The 12,015-nt window shown below is 49.7% G+C and overlaps 3 protein-coding genes across 4 annotated transcripts; 1 reads left to right on the top strand and 2 right to left on the bottom strand.

Annotated features, from left to right (window-relative positions):
* Window positions 1–983: 983 nt before the first annotated feature.
* LOC6588613 lies at window positions 984–2,585 on the bottom strand. The gene is made up of 3 exons (XM_002013936.2): window positions 2,386–2,585; window positions 1,315–2,325; window positions 984–1,254 (listed from the first exon to the last, which is right to left on the bottom strand). The coding sequence occupies exons 1-3, from the start codon at window positions 2,453–2,455 to the stop codon at window positions 1,223–1,225; spliced, it is 1,113 nt and encodes a 370-aa protein (XP_002013972.1). The 5' UTR covers window positions 2,456–2,585; the 3' UTR covers window positions 984–1,222.
* Window positions 2,586–3,406: 821 nt separating this feature from the next.
* On the top strand, window positions 3,407–5,407 carry LOC6588490 (protein YIF1B-A). 2 transcript variants are annotated; one of them, XM_026984799.1, is made up of 5 exons: window positions 3,407–3,535; window positions 3,855–4,039; window positions 4,100–4,447; window positions 4,516–4,902; window positions 4,967–5,407. In XM_026984799.1, the coding sequence occupies exons 1-5, from the start codon at window positions 3,502–3,504 to the stop codon at window positions 5,201–5,203; spliced, it is 1,191 nt and encodes a 396-aa protein (XP_026840600.1). In that variant the 5' UTR covers window positions 3,407–3,501; the 3' UTR covers window positions 5,204–5,407. The 2 variants fall into 2 exon arrangements, with proteins under 2 accessions (XP_026840600.1, XP_026840103.1); XM_026984302.1 differs by having other exon boundaries at window positions 3,473–3,550.
* Window positions 5,408–6,119: 712 nt separating this feature from the next.
* Window positions 6,120–11,455, bottom strand: LOC6588581 (WD repeat-containing protein 20). Its single transcript, XM_026995056.1, has 4 exons — window positions 10,253–11,455; window positions 8,799–8,987; window positions 6,746–8,737; window positions 6,120–6,686 (listed from the first exon to the last, which is right to left on the bottom strand). The coding sequence occupies exons 1-4, from the start codon at window positions 10,901–10,903 to the stop codon at window positions 6,624–6,626; spliced, it is 2,895 nt and encodes a 964-aa protein (XP_026850857.1). The 5' UTR covers window positions 10,904–11,455; the 3' UTR covers window positions 6,120–6,623.
* Between the last annotated feature and the right edge of the window lie 560 nt (window positions 11,456–12,015).

Here is a 12,015-nt window from a genome sequence, read left to right as displayed (position 1 = left end):
GCTTTGGCTTTGGCTTTGCGATTCTTTGGCTCCCTCCGTCTCCTCCCATTCTGGCTTTCCCTTTGCTTTTGCAGCATTTTTCGTAGCCTGTAGACGTCACCAATTTAGCCACCCGCAGTGCCCCACCCCCATCGCCATCCACATCCCCATCCCTGCCCCTCACACACACAAACAAACACTCACACTCTGTTCTAAACTTCTAAAACTGTTAGTGCCTCGGTTTTGTTGCTCGGCTGCCATTGGTTTATGCTGCACTCCGTCAACATATGGCAGCATACTTGGCTTTTGGCCGCTTCATTGCAACGGCAATTCATAAAGGACTCTCGTACGCAATTGCCTGGCCCTCTTGCGGGTCCTATAATGGTGCCCCACACACGCACACACGCGAAAAGGCTTCAACTTTGACCTTAGCCCAAATAGGTTCATAAAGTGCTGCTCTCCAAACCCTTTAAGCAGCAGCCGGAGGAAACTTTCTTGACTTTTATGCCTTTTGCGATTGTCTGGTAGCTCATTCATTTCATTTTCCCATAAATCGCGCGCACACTTTCCCTTTTATTCTCGGAGAAAGTGTGCAAAGGAAATGGCTTATCTGCAGGACAATCAACTGTCAAATGTAAACATAATTTAAGCGACTTTAATTATATGTAAGCAGAAGTTTCTGGAAACTCCACAAAAAGGATAAACATAGAGTCCCCAAAGACTACTACTAAAAACTAAAATACTTTGCTTACATCTCAATTATTTTACTCAACGGAAGGAAGGCTTAACTTAAACCCGCGGGGAGTCGAAGCCTCCGCCTTTCGAGCAGCCAGTTACAGGAGCTACAACCTGGCCAGGGGAGCGGCGCAACGCCTGACAACGCAGGTGCTGCCCCCCGATAATGCCGAGCATATGGCCGGTCGCATGCGCTGTGTTCCGGCCGCGTAAACATTACGACTTTCGATGGCCGAATGGGCGAATGGCCGGCCGCGGAACGCTTTAAATTACAATTAACTTTTAATTAGCCTTAAATTTAAATGAACAAAGTAGCTTCAGAGCTGCACAAATTCAATTATCTTGCTCGTATACACGCAGTACTGCAGAATGGTCAACAGTTTGGGGAGCGAAACGAAACCTAACATTTGCTCTCATCACAATTGATACTCGTTGAGGGGGAAGGCCGATGCTTGGTGGGCTGTGCGCCTGTGGAGTGCTGATTCGGTGGAAGTAGCCATATCGAGTTTCATTTCCGGCTGCCAAAAAGTTTGCCGCGCGCTACAGGGAATGCTATAATAAGTTATGGCTCTTGGGAATGGGATTTCATTGAGCACTTACCATGCGACGTGGCCGGGGACAGCGCGTGCGAGCTGGCATGTCGCTTGATGCGTGGCGTCTCCGTCAGGCTGGACAATCCCGACGATGTGCTGGCGCCTGCGGCAGATCCATTGCTAGCTCTGGCCCCATTCTTCACGGCAGATGTATCGCCAGTTGCGGGCATCGATTTATAGCGCTGCAACGAGGTGCGCGGCTTCTTGGGCATGGTGGCCTGATCGACAGCCTCCTCGAGGGCCGTCAGCCAGTCCTCGCTCTCGCTCTCATCCTCCAGAAATTTCATGTAGAACGAGGGCCGCTTCGTCTTGTGATGGCTGGTGGGTGTGGTGGTTGTTGCTGTCGATCTGGTCTCATGGGTCTCCATCTTCGACTCCAGCTGCTGCGAGGCCTCGAGCAGGAACATGTCCGTTTCCGAGTCATTGAGAAAGTCTTCAAACGCTGGGTCCGGTGCTGGTGGAGGTCTCTTGCTGGCAGACCGAGTGCGGGCCGCCACAGAAGGAGCCATCGCTGCCGCTGGCCTGGGCGTCTCAGACACAGCCACTTGGTCCAGCTGCCTGTGCAGCTTGTCGCAACGCTCCTTGAGCAGCTCTCGTGCGCGTATTTGCTTCGCGCGCCACAGGTCGCTGTCCTGCTGATTGCGGCGGTCCTCCCCTTTCATCGTCAGCTGCCTGCGGCGATCCTTTAGTTTTCCGGCAGTCAGCTCTGCGGAATCGAAGCCGCTGTCTGTTGTCGTGTTTACCTTGTTGGGGTTCACGCTAGCGTTGCTGTTGCGGTTCCAACGCCATCCGACCTCCGGACTCTCGGTGGCCAGCGTCTGCGAGAAGAGGCAGTTGGGCGACAGGCTGATGTCCATGCGCGGCGAGAAGTCGACGCTATCGTCGAGACTCAACGACTTCTTGTTGGGGGGCGTGCCCTCCACATCGTCTAGTGTGTCCACAATAGACGAGGGAGAGCCAGGTGCATCCATTGTCACATCGTGTCCGCTTCCAGGGCGCCCGCAGTTTTGCGGTGAGGCTGTTGGAAAAACGCATTATAATGATACCGCGGTCGAACCAATGCGTTGCAAACACTTACCGCTATGGCGTTTGTGCAGCAACCGCGTGCTGAGCGTCAGCGAACGCCTTTTTATAAACGCGTTTTCCATTTAATTACATTTATTTACTTTGGCGACGCGGAATGCGCTCAAAATCAAAGGCCAGTGTGACCCTGGACTTATCGATACGATATACGGCCGGACCCTCAGAAATATGCCGAAATATACGACTGAAATTTCCAAATTACCGTAAATATACTGACGAATTATTTAGATCCAACTTCCATAATATTCTTTGGTTTTGACGTTCGGTTTAATATTACTAGCTAGCTAGGACCCTCAGCTCTCAACTCATAATTTTATAAGATTGATAAATCAATTTCCTACAAGACTGGCTAACTTTAAATTCTCATCTTTTTTGGATTGGTTATAAAAGAAGGTTGTTTGTATATCTCGATCCCGATACCTATTCTTGGTCCCCGAGGGATAACCGTAAACTTTAAAACAGAGACTGACTAGTTTATGTATTTATAATGGCAATTCTATGGTAATCGGTTCCATAGTATTGACGAGTGGTGCGCGCCAAGGGGAAAATGTATCGATATTCCTGTCAGTGTGGCCAATTCAGCAATTTAATAGCGTTCTGGCTATTTTTAAAATTGATTGCTAGAAAATTTATAAAAACATATATTTTTTAGTTGGAAATTTTCCTAAGTTTATATACAGACAAGAGGCAGGCTTGATAACTGCTGCGATAACTATGGGCTGCCGCAAAAATACCTACATTAGTTGTGACAATTGGTGACAAATTAGAAAAAATAAACATAATAATGGAAATTATATGAATAAATAAAGCAATGATTGTTTGAAGACGTTTTCTATATTTAAACCTATACTTTTTAAGTCAGCTATATAGCTACCAATATTCCACAGAAAACAAAAACGAGGAAGATCTAAAATATATCTTGAATTCGTAAGTATATTTACGGTATATTTTGGTATATTTCTGAGGGTCGGACGGTATATTTGATCAAGTCCGCGGTCACACTGATGATGTGGTGATGTGGTTTATAGAATTTTGAATATATTTTCGTCAAGTAACGCAGAAACTATATAGTATCCAATAAGCAGACCGGTCGGAGTTTGGCGCGAGCAAGATGAACTACAATCCAAATGCGGGTATGCGGAATCGTAAGTGGGAAAACTGTAAGGAACAAGCAACGGCAAGCAAGTATACCACGAAGGCAGACCAGCCGCCGCCGCCGCTCCTCCGGACTACTGCTGACCAGACTGTTGGAACGGGCCGCGCCTGCAGCTGGACGTTCAATGTTTTATCCTGTTTTTATCCCGCACTAACACAATCCGTCCTGTTCCGCCTTTTTCCTGCTGTTTGCTGTTTGCGTTGTAGCTTGATTTTACTTGTTTCCATCACTTTCCCCACGTTTCGTCTATGCCATCGCTACTCTCGTGCTCTGCCACTAACCACAGGCTTTTTTCTTGACCAAAATAGCACAAGGTGGCGGCCGCCCGCGGCCAAACAAGCGCATCAGCGACATGAATGCAATGGGCCCGTCGGCCCCGGTGATGGGCGGACCAACGTTCATGCCCCCGACGTCCGGGCCCGGCATGTTGGACCCCAACATGTACGGCGGCGGCCCAGCTGCTGCTGCCCCGTCGACTAGCTACGGCTTCAACGTGGCACCATCTCAGCAGCCTCTGCAGCAGCCACAGCAGCAGCATTATCAACCACAGCAGCCACAGACGCCACAAAATTATCAGCAGCCGCAGCAGCAGAGCTTCGGCTATGCACAACCACAACAGGGGGGAGCACTGCCGCCATACGGCATGGGAGCACCGCAGGCAGGACCTGGGGCTGGCATGCCTCCCGGTGGACAGTTTCCACAGTTCGCGATGCTCCAGCAGCCCATCGTGCAGGACATGGCCATGGAGTACGGTCAGCGGCTGGCCGATCAAGGAAGGCAGATAGTGGAGAATCAGTTCGAGAGATGGGTGCCCGTGGCCAAGCTGAGGTATTACTTTGCCGTGGACAATGCCTACGTGGGACGCAAGCTGCGATTGCTCTTCTTTCCGTATATACACAAGGTAAAGAAGCGCACAGCAGACATCTAATGATCGGAATCGCTGATGAAAATACTTGAATTTCTCTTTAGGACTGGTCCTTGAAGTACGATCAAGAGCACCCAGTGCAGCCGAGGTACGATGTGAATGCGCCCGATCTGTATCTTCCAACGATGGGCTACATCACCTACGTGATTGTGGCCGGCCTGCTGTTGGGCATGCAGAAGCGATTCTCGCCCGAGCAGCTGGGCATCCAGGCCTCCAGTGCCATGGCCTACAGCATCTTCGAGCTGGTCATCTACTCGATAGCCCTGTATGTGATGAATATCAAGACGAGCCTCAAGACCCTGGATCTGCTGGCATTCACTGGCTACAAATATGTGAACATTGTGGCCTGTCTGATGTTCAGCACGCTGTTCTACAGGTCTGGCTACTTTATAGCCTTGGCCTACACCAGTTTCTCCTTTGGTTTCTTTCTGGTGAGTCTTTCTTTCGCGCGATCAAACGAGAGCAAGGGCTAATCTGATCTTGTTCCCTTTGCAGCTGCGAACGCTTCGAACGAAACTGTTGCAAGACAGTGCGCCGGCTGTCTCCAGCAATGCCATCAACTATGATCCCTATAGCAATCCGCAGGAGCTCGACTACAGCGGCGGACGCAAGCGGAAGCTCTACTTTCTCTTCATGGTCGTGGCCGGGCAGGCGGTGCTTGCGTTTCTACTCTCGAAGCACTTATATCTACCCGAATCGGAGGCCCTATTGCCGGTGCCCAAGGCCCTGTAATAACATTACCGGAAGCCGCATGCGAGCCGATATCATTTCCAGAGTGTTAAATCTTCGCAGTAGTTTATCAATGGTTAGCTGTTACTTAAGGATTGGGAGAAGAGAGCGCGTGCCTGCGTCTGAGATTGCATAAGAGAAACCATATTTTTGTTAATAACGAAGCACATTTTATAAAATAAATAAATACAAGCTATGAAAACGATACACCATCTCTCTCGGATCGGTCATCAATCGTTGACTTTTGAATAGTTATTCGTATTTTTTGTATATATAATTTTATTGAAATTTTTAGTCTTTCATTACTGTAACGTGTTGCTTGTTTGTTTGTTTGTTGGTTGGTTGCTTCTGTTGTTTGCTGTCCGGATAAACTTAATGGCTAACTGGTGGTTGCTGCCAGCCTGCCAGTGGGGGGATCCCTTTGCAAATTGTCGCTAGTTTTTCTTGATTTTGTTACAAAATATATACGTGTATGTATGTATGCTGATGTTTCAGTTACCTGTCGTCTGCTTTTTAGTCTAATTTGTTCGTCGCACCCCCCGCCTGCCCTGGGGGTGACCGCATTCAAAATAAGAGGCATAAGAATGCACAATAATAATAGTAATAGTAATAATAATAATAATAATAATAGTCCGTATAGGTATAACAGTTCCTACGCTTTAGGTTTAGTTCTCTCGTGAGTTGTTTTACATAAATGTATGTATATGTAGTTATTCATAGTTTATTCCGTTTTCCGTTTTCATTCGCTCTCTCGTTCGTTAGTTGGGGCCTCAGTTCATAGCACAAATGGGGGAAAACATTCGCTAAATCAGCATTGGTTTTGCTCTCCTGTTTCTTCGATCTTTTCGCATGATTTTCGCTTCATTTGATGTTCGTTTTTGTTTTTTTTGCTTTGCTTTTATTCTGTGTAGGTGTAGTGTAGTGTGTTTAGGGCTAGCGCTTAGTAAATAGTTATAAACATGCTTTGCTTTGCATTTGTTTTCAACAAATTCCACGTACTAAAAAAATAATACATTTACAACTAATAATTTAGGTTTTTCTTCACACAACACTCTCTATCTCGCGTACATATGTGTACATGTGTGTGGGTTTTGTTCTGTTCTGCTGCATATAAATCGTAGTTATGTTTTACATAGCTATATATATCATATATATATATATGTAAAGGAGTGTGTGGTGTTTATGGTGTGTGTGGGGGTGTGTAGGGGGTGCTACATTTAGGCTACATTTGGAATACAAAATACGCAACATAAAAAACCTTTAAAACTCTTTTCTCCTATCAATAAATTATCGAAATCAATCGCCTAGTTTTAATCCTAGATCACCAACTGCACTCCACCACCTGCTGCATCCACTTCCGCTCCTGCTCCCTCTGCGCCTTTTGCTCCTTGACAAGATGAACGCTGATAGTTTTATTGAACTACTAGATTACCGTCCCACCAGGTGCCGCCGACTGGCTGGGCGACAAGTGCTGCTGGTTGGTGTGCTGCAAAGGAAGAGATTCGATTGAACATGGTTTTGATTGTCTATCGTTGCAGTACTTACTGTTGCATGACCGGGCCGCGCCCATGTATAAATAAACCCATCCTGGCACGCTGTCAAAAAGCAATCCTCGCGAAATATTAACGCCGTGAGACGCTCGTGGGCAATCTTCTTGCACACCAGCGGCTCCAGCAGCGGGCACTCGTCGAAGCGCGGACAGGCGGGCGTGCCGATCAGCTTCATGGGATCGAAGCTGCTCACAGTGGCCGCCGACTGGGCGCCCGTCACCAGGGAGGAGGCATTGTGGGAGGATTTGCTCAGCTTCAGCGATCCAAAGCTGTGCGCCGTCGAGCTGCTGCCGATGGCAACGCCCGACTCCTGGTTGCTCGAGTGTCCAAAGTTGGAGGAGCTGCTGTTGTTGCTGTGGTTATTGCTGCTGTGATTGTTGTGTTGATTGTAGCTCTTCAGCATGCTCATGGCCTTGCGGTGCTGGCGATGCGCCGTCGAGTTGCTGCCCTCGTGGCCGACGCTGGACGAAGATTTCTTGTCCGAGTTGCTCAGGAAATTCAAGTTCGACAGCCGCTGCGTGAGGCTGTTAAAGGCGCTGAAGCCGCTGCCCGAGTTCGAGGACTTGGTCGAGCTGTTGGAAGTCTTGCTGTTGTACCCGGACGTGGCATAGGATGTCCGTTGGCCGCCGCTTCCGCTTCCACTCGCACTCGCATTCCCATCGATGCTGTCCGACTTGGTGGCACTGATGCAGTTGGGGAATTTGATTGAGTTGCTTGTCCCATGCGTCCGGCTGTTCTGCTTGGTGGAGGGTGCTGCTGGTGCTGCAGTCGGCACTGCTGCCGCTGCTGCTGGCGTAGTGGCTGCCGCATTCGATGATGTGGAGGCCGGGGTGGCTGCCTCCGTTTCGCAGTCCTCGGGCGGGGTATTGGCATTCGAGGACTGCGAGGATATCGTGCAGTTGGCGGTGGAGAACTTGCTGGAGCTGCTGTTGCTATTCTCGGTGGCTCCTCCTCCAACCGCCGTCTCTCTGGTGGGACTGCAGCTGTCCAAATCCGCTGCATGATTGCCTCCGCCGCCGCCGTTGCCGTTGCCGCCGGCTCCATGTCCGATGGCGATTGGCCGTATCACTTTGATGCCGTCCGCATCGATGCCGCCGTTCAGGAAGCTGGTGTCGTTCAGCTGCGTGCTGTTCACACGCTGCCTCAGCGCCAGCGGGTGCCGTAGCACGTCCTCCGTAATATCCCAGAGGCAGACCTGCGTGTCCTGGCTGACGGATCCCAGGCGGTAGCTGATGGCCAGCTTGTCCGGCGCCAGCGCCGCCGACGAGGCATCCGACCGAAACGAGGCAGAGTGGGGGCGAGGCCGGGCTGCATGCACGGGCGTGGAGTTCCGGTCAAAGCCCTCGAACCCTCCGTTCGCCGTGGAGTCGCCTGAGAAACGGGCCTCCCGGGAGGCCGTGTACTGCTCGTTCAGCTGGTTCTCGTCGTCGCTGAAGTCGCCGCCGTCCCAGTTGGTGTAGGACGTGGTGTAGGGGTCGAAGGCCACCACAGAGACCCAGGAACGGTGGCCCTGGCCGCGGGCCACCACACGGCGCTCCTGCAGCGACCACACCGTCACGAGATCATCCTCGCCGCCGACCACAATGTACTTGCCATCGGGAGACCAGCAGACGCAGAGGAAGCCGCCGAAATAGGAACGCGCGATGCCCAGCAGCTCCATGGTGTCGTAGTGAAAGACCCGCAGGAAGCCGTCCTGCGAGACGACCGCCAGATTGGAGCCGCACGGCGAGAAGCAGAACTCATTGATGCAGCAGTTGTCGGTGCTGAAGGCCCACTTGTAGAGGGGATTCCGCGTCGACTTCGACTTGCAGGTGAGTATCGTGTAGCCGTCGCCCATTTTGAACGGCTGGTAGTTGGGCGCCGTGGCCGCGCACGGCAGCTCCTCGTTGTACAGATACAAGTGGCCCGACGAGTGCGAGGCGAGAAACAAATGGGGAGAATTCGGCAGCCACTTCAGGCAGGTCACTTTGGTCTTGTCGATAAGGCGCTGCAAATAGACAAAACTGGGCTTTTAGAATCAACTCTTGCACGTGTGCACTTCCACTTACCTCCTCGTTGAACAGCTTCCGCAGCTCCCGTGGCCCCATCTGCGGGGATACCAGCTGAATTTGGCCCGTGGTGAAGCCCACCAGCAGCGGTGCGCCCGTGGGCGTGGCCGAGTTCGAGTTGAAGTCGTGGCAGCTGGGATTGGTGCCCTTGTAGAACTTCTTATCGATCGGTTTGCTCATCTCCGTGCCCTGCAAACAAGAGAGACGATAACTATCATCTGAAACACTGGAAAACCCTCTCGCAATCTCATACAAATTAACACATTTATTCAGGAGGCTGGATGGAAATTAGCGGCTCGTTGCCGGAATCAGGTGGCCCCTGCCCACGGGCCCTACAACTCAAACGTTTGCCAAGTTTTTTCTCAGATAACACACAGACGGACGGATAGCAACTATATCAACAAAACACCAAAAAAAAAAAAAAGGCAAACACAAGACTAAATATGTAAAAGAATTGCAAAGCAAGCTGGTTGGAGGCCGTGCGGCAACAATGCCAAAAGAATTAGAAACAGCTGCTACACAGAAGGGAACGGAGGGCAGGGCTATGGCTACAATGGTTGCACACATAAGAATGAGCTGGCTTCCAAGTCGAACAGAGCACACACTCACTAATCAACAGATAGATATGGAAAGACACTTCAAAATGACGCATAACATGTCTAAAGCCATCGAAAGACTCTTCACGGAGCTTAGGGAATATAGATAGCTGATAATTGATTGATTTTTCACCATTTACTGAGTAGAAATATTGATGAGAATGGAATATAACCATGTACTTTAGATCCGTTTAAAGATTAGCATCAGTCGGTGATAATTGATAGATTTCTATCAGAAATTGAGACTTTCAAAGGGATTCGGCAAAGACAGGAACGTATCATCTACAAAAAGCCAGCCAGGGCCCCTTTCAGCCAATGATCCACGTGATTCTGAATATCAGATAGATACAAAAACACTATAAAATACCCTACATTTCATGCCCTACTCAAATTGGAATTTCATCCACGTTTCAGACGATCATCTCCCGCTATTAACTTGATGGATATTCTACCTGCTTCTATGACTAATGGTCACCTGTTTGAACTATCTAAATGTACATTTTCCCTAGAATGCACCCTCCAAGCCCCAGCGGACATGTGCATCTGCTGTGCGCTACCTTCGAATGCAATAAACATTCATAAAAACGACAAACAAGCGGAGAATTGATCAAACGCTGCTCGAAGTAGAGCAAATTAAGCGGCCGACCCGACCCTCAAGGGGACACAGCGACACCCCCCCTGCATGGGTATCCGCGAAACCATTTGGTTTACCAATTGCAATCTGGTGCAATCTGCTGCCTGCCTAGAATGCAATTGCGCGCTTATCTAGCAGCTCTCTAGAGCATGTGCCCCTCTTGCTCCAGTGGCCTGATAAGCCGTCTTCCTTCGCCACAGATTGATGAGCGGAGCATCACTCACCTTTTTGGCACCGCGAAAGGAGTACACATAGAGATCGCGGCCAAAGTTGAAGCAGATTCGATCCCCGCCCACGACCTGGCTGCTGGCCATCCCATTCTGGTCCGTCACTCCGCCATTCATCATCGAGTGCATGGAGATTCCGCCACCCAGGCGGGCGTCTACGGTGCTATTGCTGTTGTTGTAGTTGTTGTCACCGCCAGCACCGCCATTGGAGATGTTACCGCCGCCCCCTCCCGCACCGCCAGATGTGCTTGTTGTTGGAGTGGTGGTGTTGCTGGTGGATGCTGCAGGTGTTGCCGTTGAGGCACCATTCGAATTTGTGCCGCGATTACCGCTCGTTGTTGTAGTTGTTGTGGTTGCCGCCGCTGCTGCTGCTGTGGGCGATGCACCGCTCGCTGCAGCCGGCTCGTTGTTGCTCTTATTGCCATTGCTGTTGCTGTTGCTGTTGCCGGCATTGGTGCTGCTGCCATGCGCCGGATTCGGTAGCGTCACAATCGAGACGCGCACCTGCGGCGAGCTCTGGTTGCTGCTGTAGCCGACGCGATTGGGGCGGGAGTATTCGGAGAGGGTCAGCAGCCGGTAGGTGCCCTCGCGCGTTACGAATTGTGTTTTCAGATCGTCCTTGACATTGGCATCCAATTGGCTGGCCATTACGTGGCTGTGCGGTAATGTTGATGCTTTGTGTTCCTCCTGCTGCTGCTGCTGCTGCTGGTGCTGCTGCAGCCTTGCCTCAACGCGCCGCCACACCTCTTCTCAGCCCATGCCTTGCGCGCCACACACGCAAAGGCTGTCGCTGCTGCTTCTACCTGCCGCTGCCGCTGCTGCGCTGCTGCTGCTGCTACCGCTGCTGCCTTTGCTTTTGTGTGTTTTTCCTCTAAAAATCGTTAATTTTTCTGCCACTAATTAACCGCTCTATGTCTTTGTGGATGTGTGTATGTGTGTTTGTGTGTTTGTGTGGATCGGATTCGCTTTGCGCTTGCACTTTTACTCTTATTTTTATAATTAGATTTATTCTCCCCTGTCGCCTGTCGTCACTCTACACTACACTTTCAGTTTGTGTGGCGCTGTTTTTTGTTGCGGAATTTGCACTATTTTCCATTCGTTGCAAGTGCAGCCCGGTCCCTGCATTTTAGCGCTGATGTGCCTCACTGTCAGGCGCTGTAAATTGACCGCACGTTCCGTTTTTATTCCGCACAATTACTTAATTTATTTTATTTTATTTCTTATTTCTTATTAGAGGCAGTGTGACCGCGGATTTATCGTTAAAATATACCGACTTACTCTCAGATATACCAGAATATACGGTCTCACTTTAAAAATATACCGTAAATATACTGACGAATTCAAGTTCATTATACATATTCCTCGTTTTTTTTATTCCGTGGAATATTACTAGCTAGATAGAATATTTAGCCATGCCCACATAATTTTATCCGATTAATGAATCAATTTTCTACTTGACTGGCATATTAAATACTTGGCTTTGATTGTTTTTGCCTCAATTTTGGTTGCTCAACAACAATATAGCGACTCGTATGATGGAAAACCGACTTAGCCCACTTAAGCCCCCTATATTTAAATAGTTCAACTACTCAAGGTAAATGGCGGAAAATATTAACAATTGTAAATTCTTATTGATCCATCCTATCCTTCCCTTTAACTTGCCTCATCGTGGACATTGTCACAGTTGTCACTGGTGGTACCATCGCAGATCAGAGCCTTGTCGCTGCCCTCTGCTGACTGTCAGCTGAATCCGCCGGGCA

Source organism: Drosophila persimilis, unplaced genomic scaffold (genome assembly GCF_003286085.1).
Source record: "Drosophila persimilis strain 14011-0111.01,24,50 unplaced genomic scaffold, DperRS2 tig00000000-arrow-pilon, whole genome shotgun sequence".
Lineage (NCBI taxonomy): Eukaryota > Metazoa > Arthropoda > Insecta > Diptera > Drosophilidae > Drosophila > Drosophila persimilis.
Note: the sequence above shows the minus strand (reverse complement) of the source record. Positions and strands in the feature narration are given on the sequence as shown.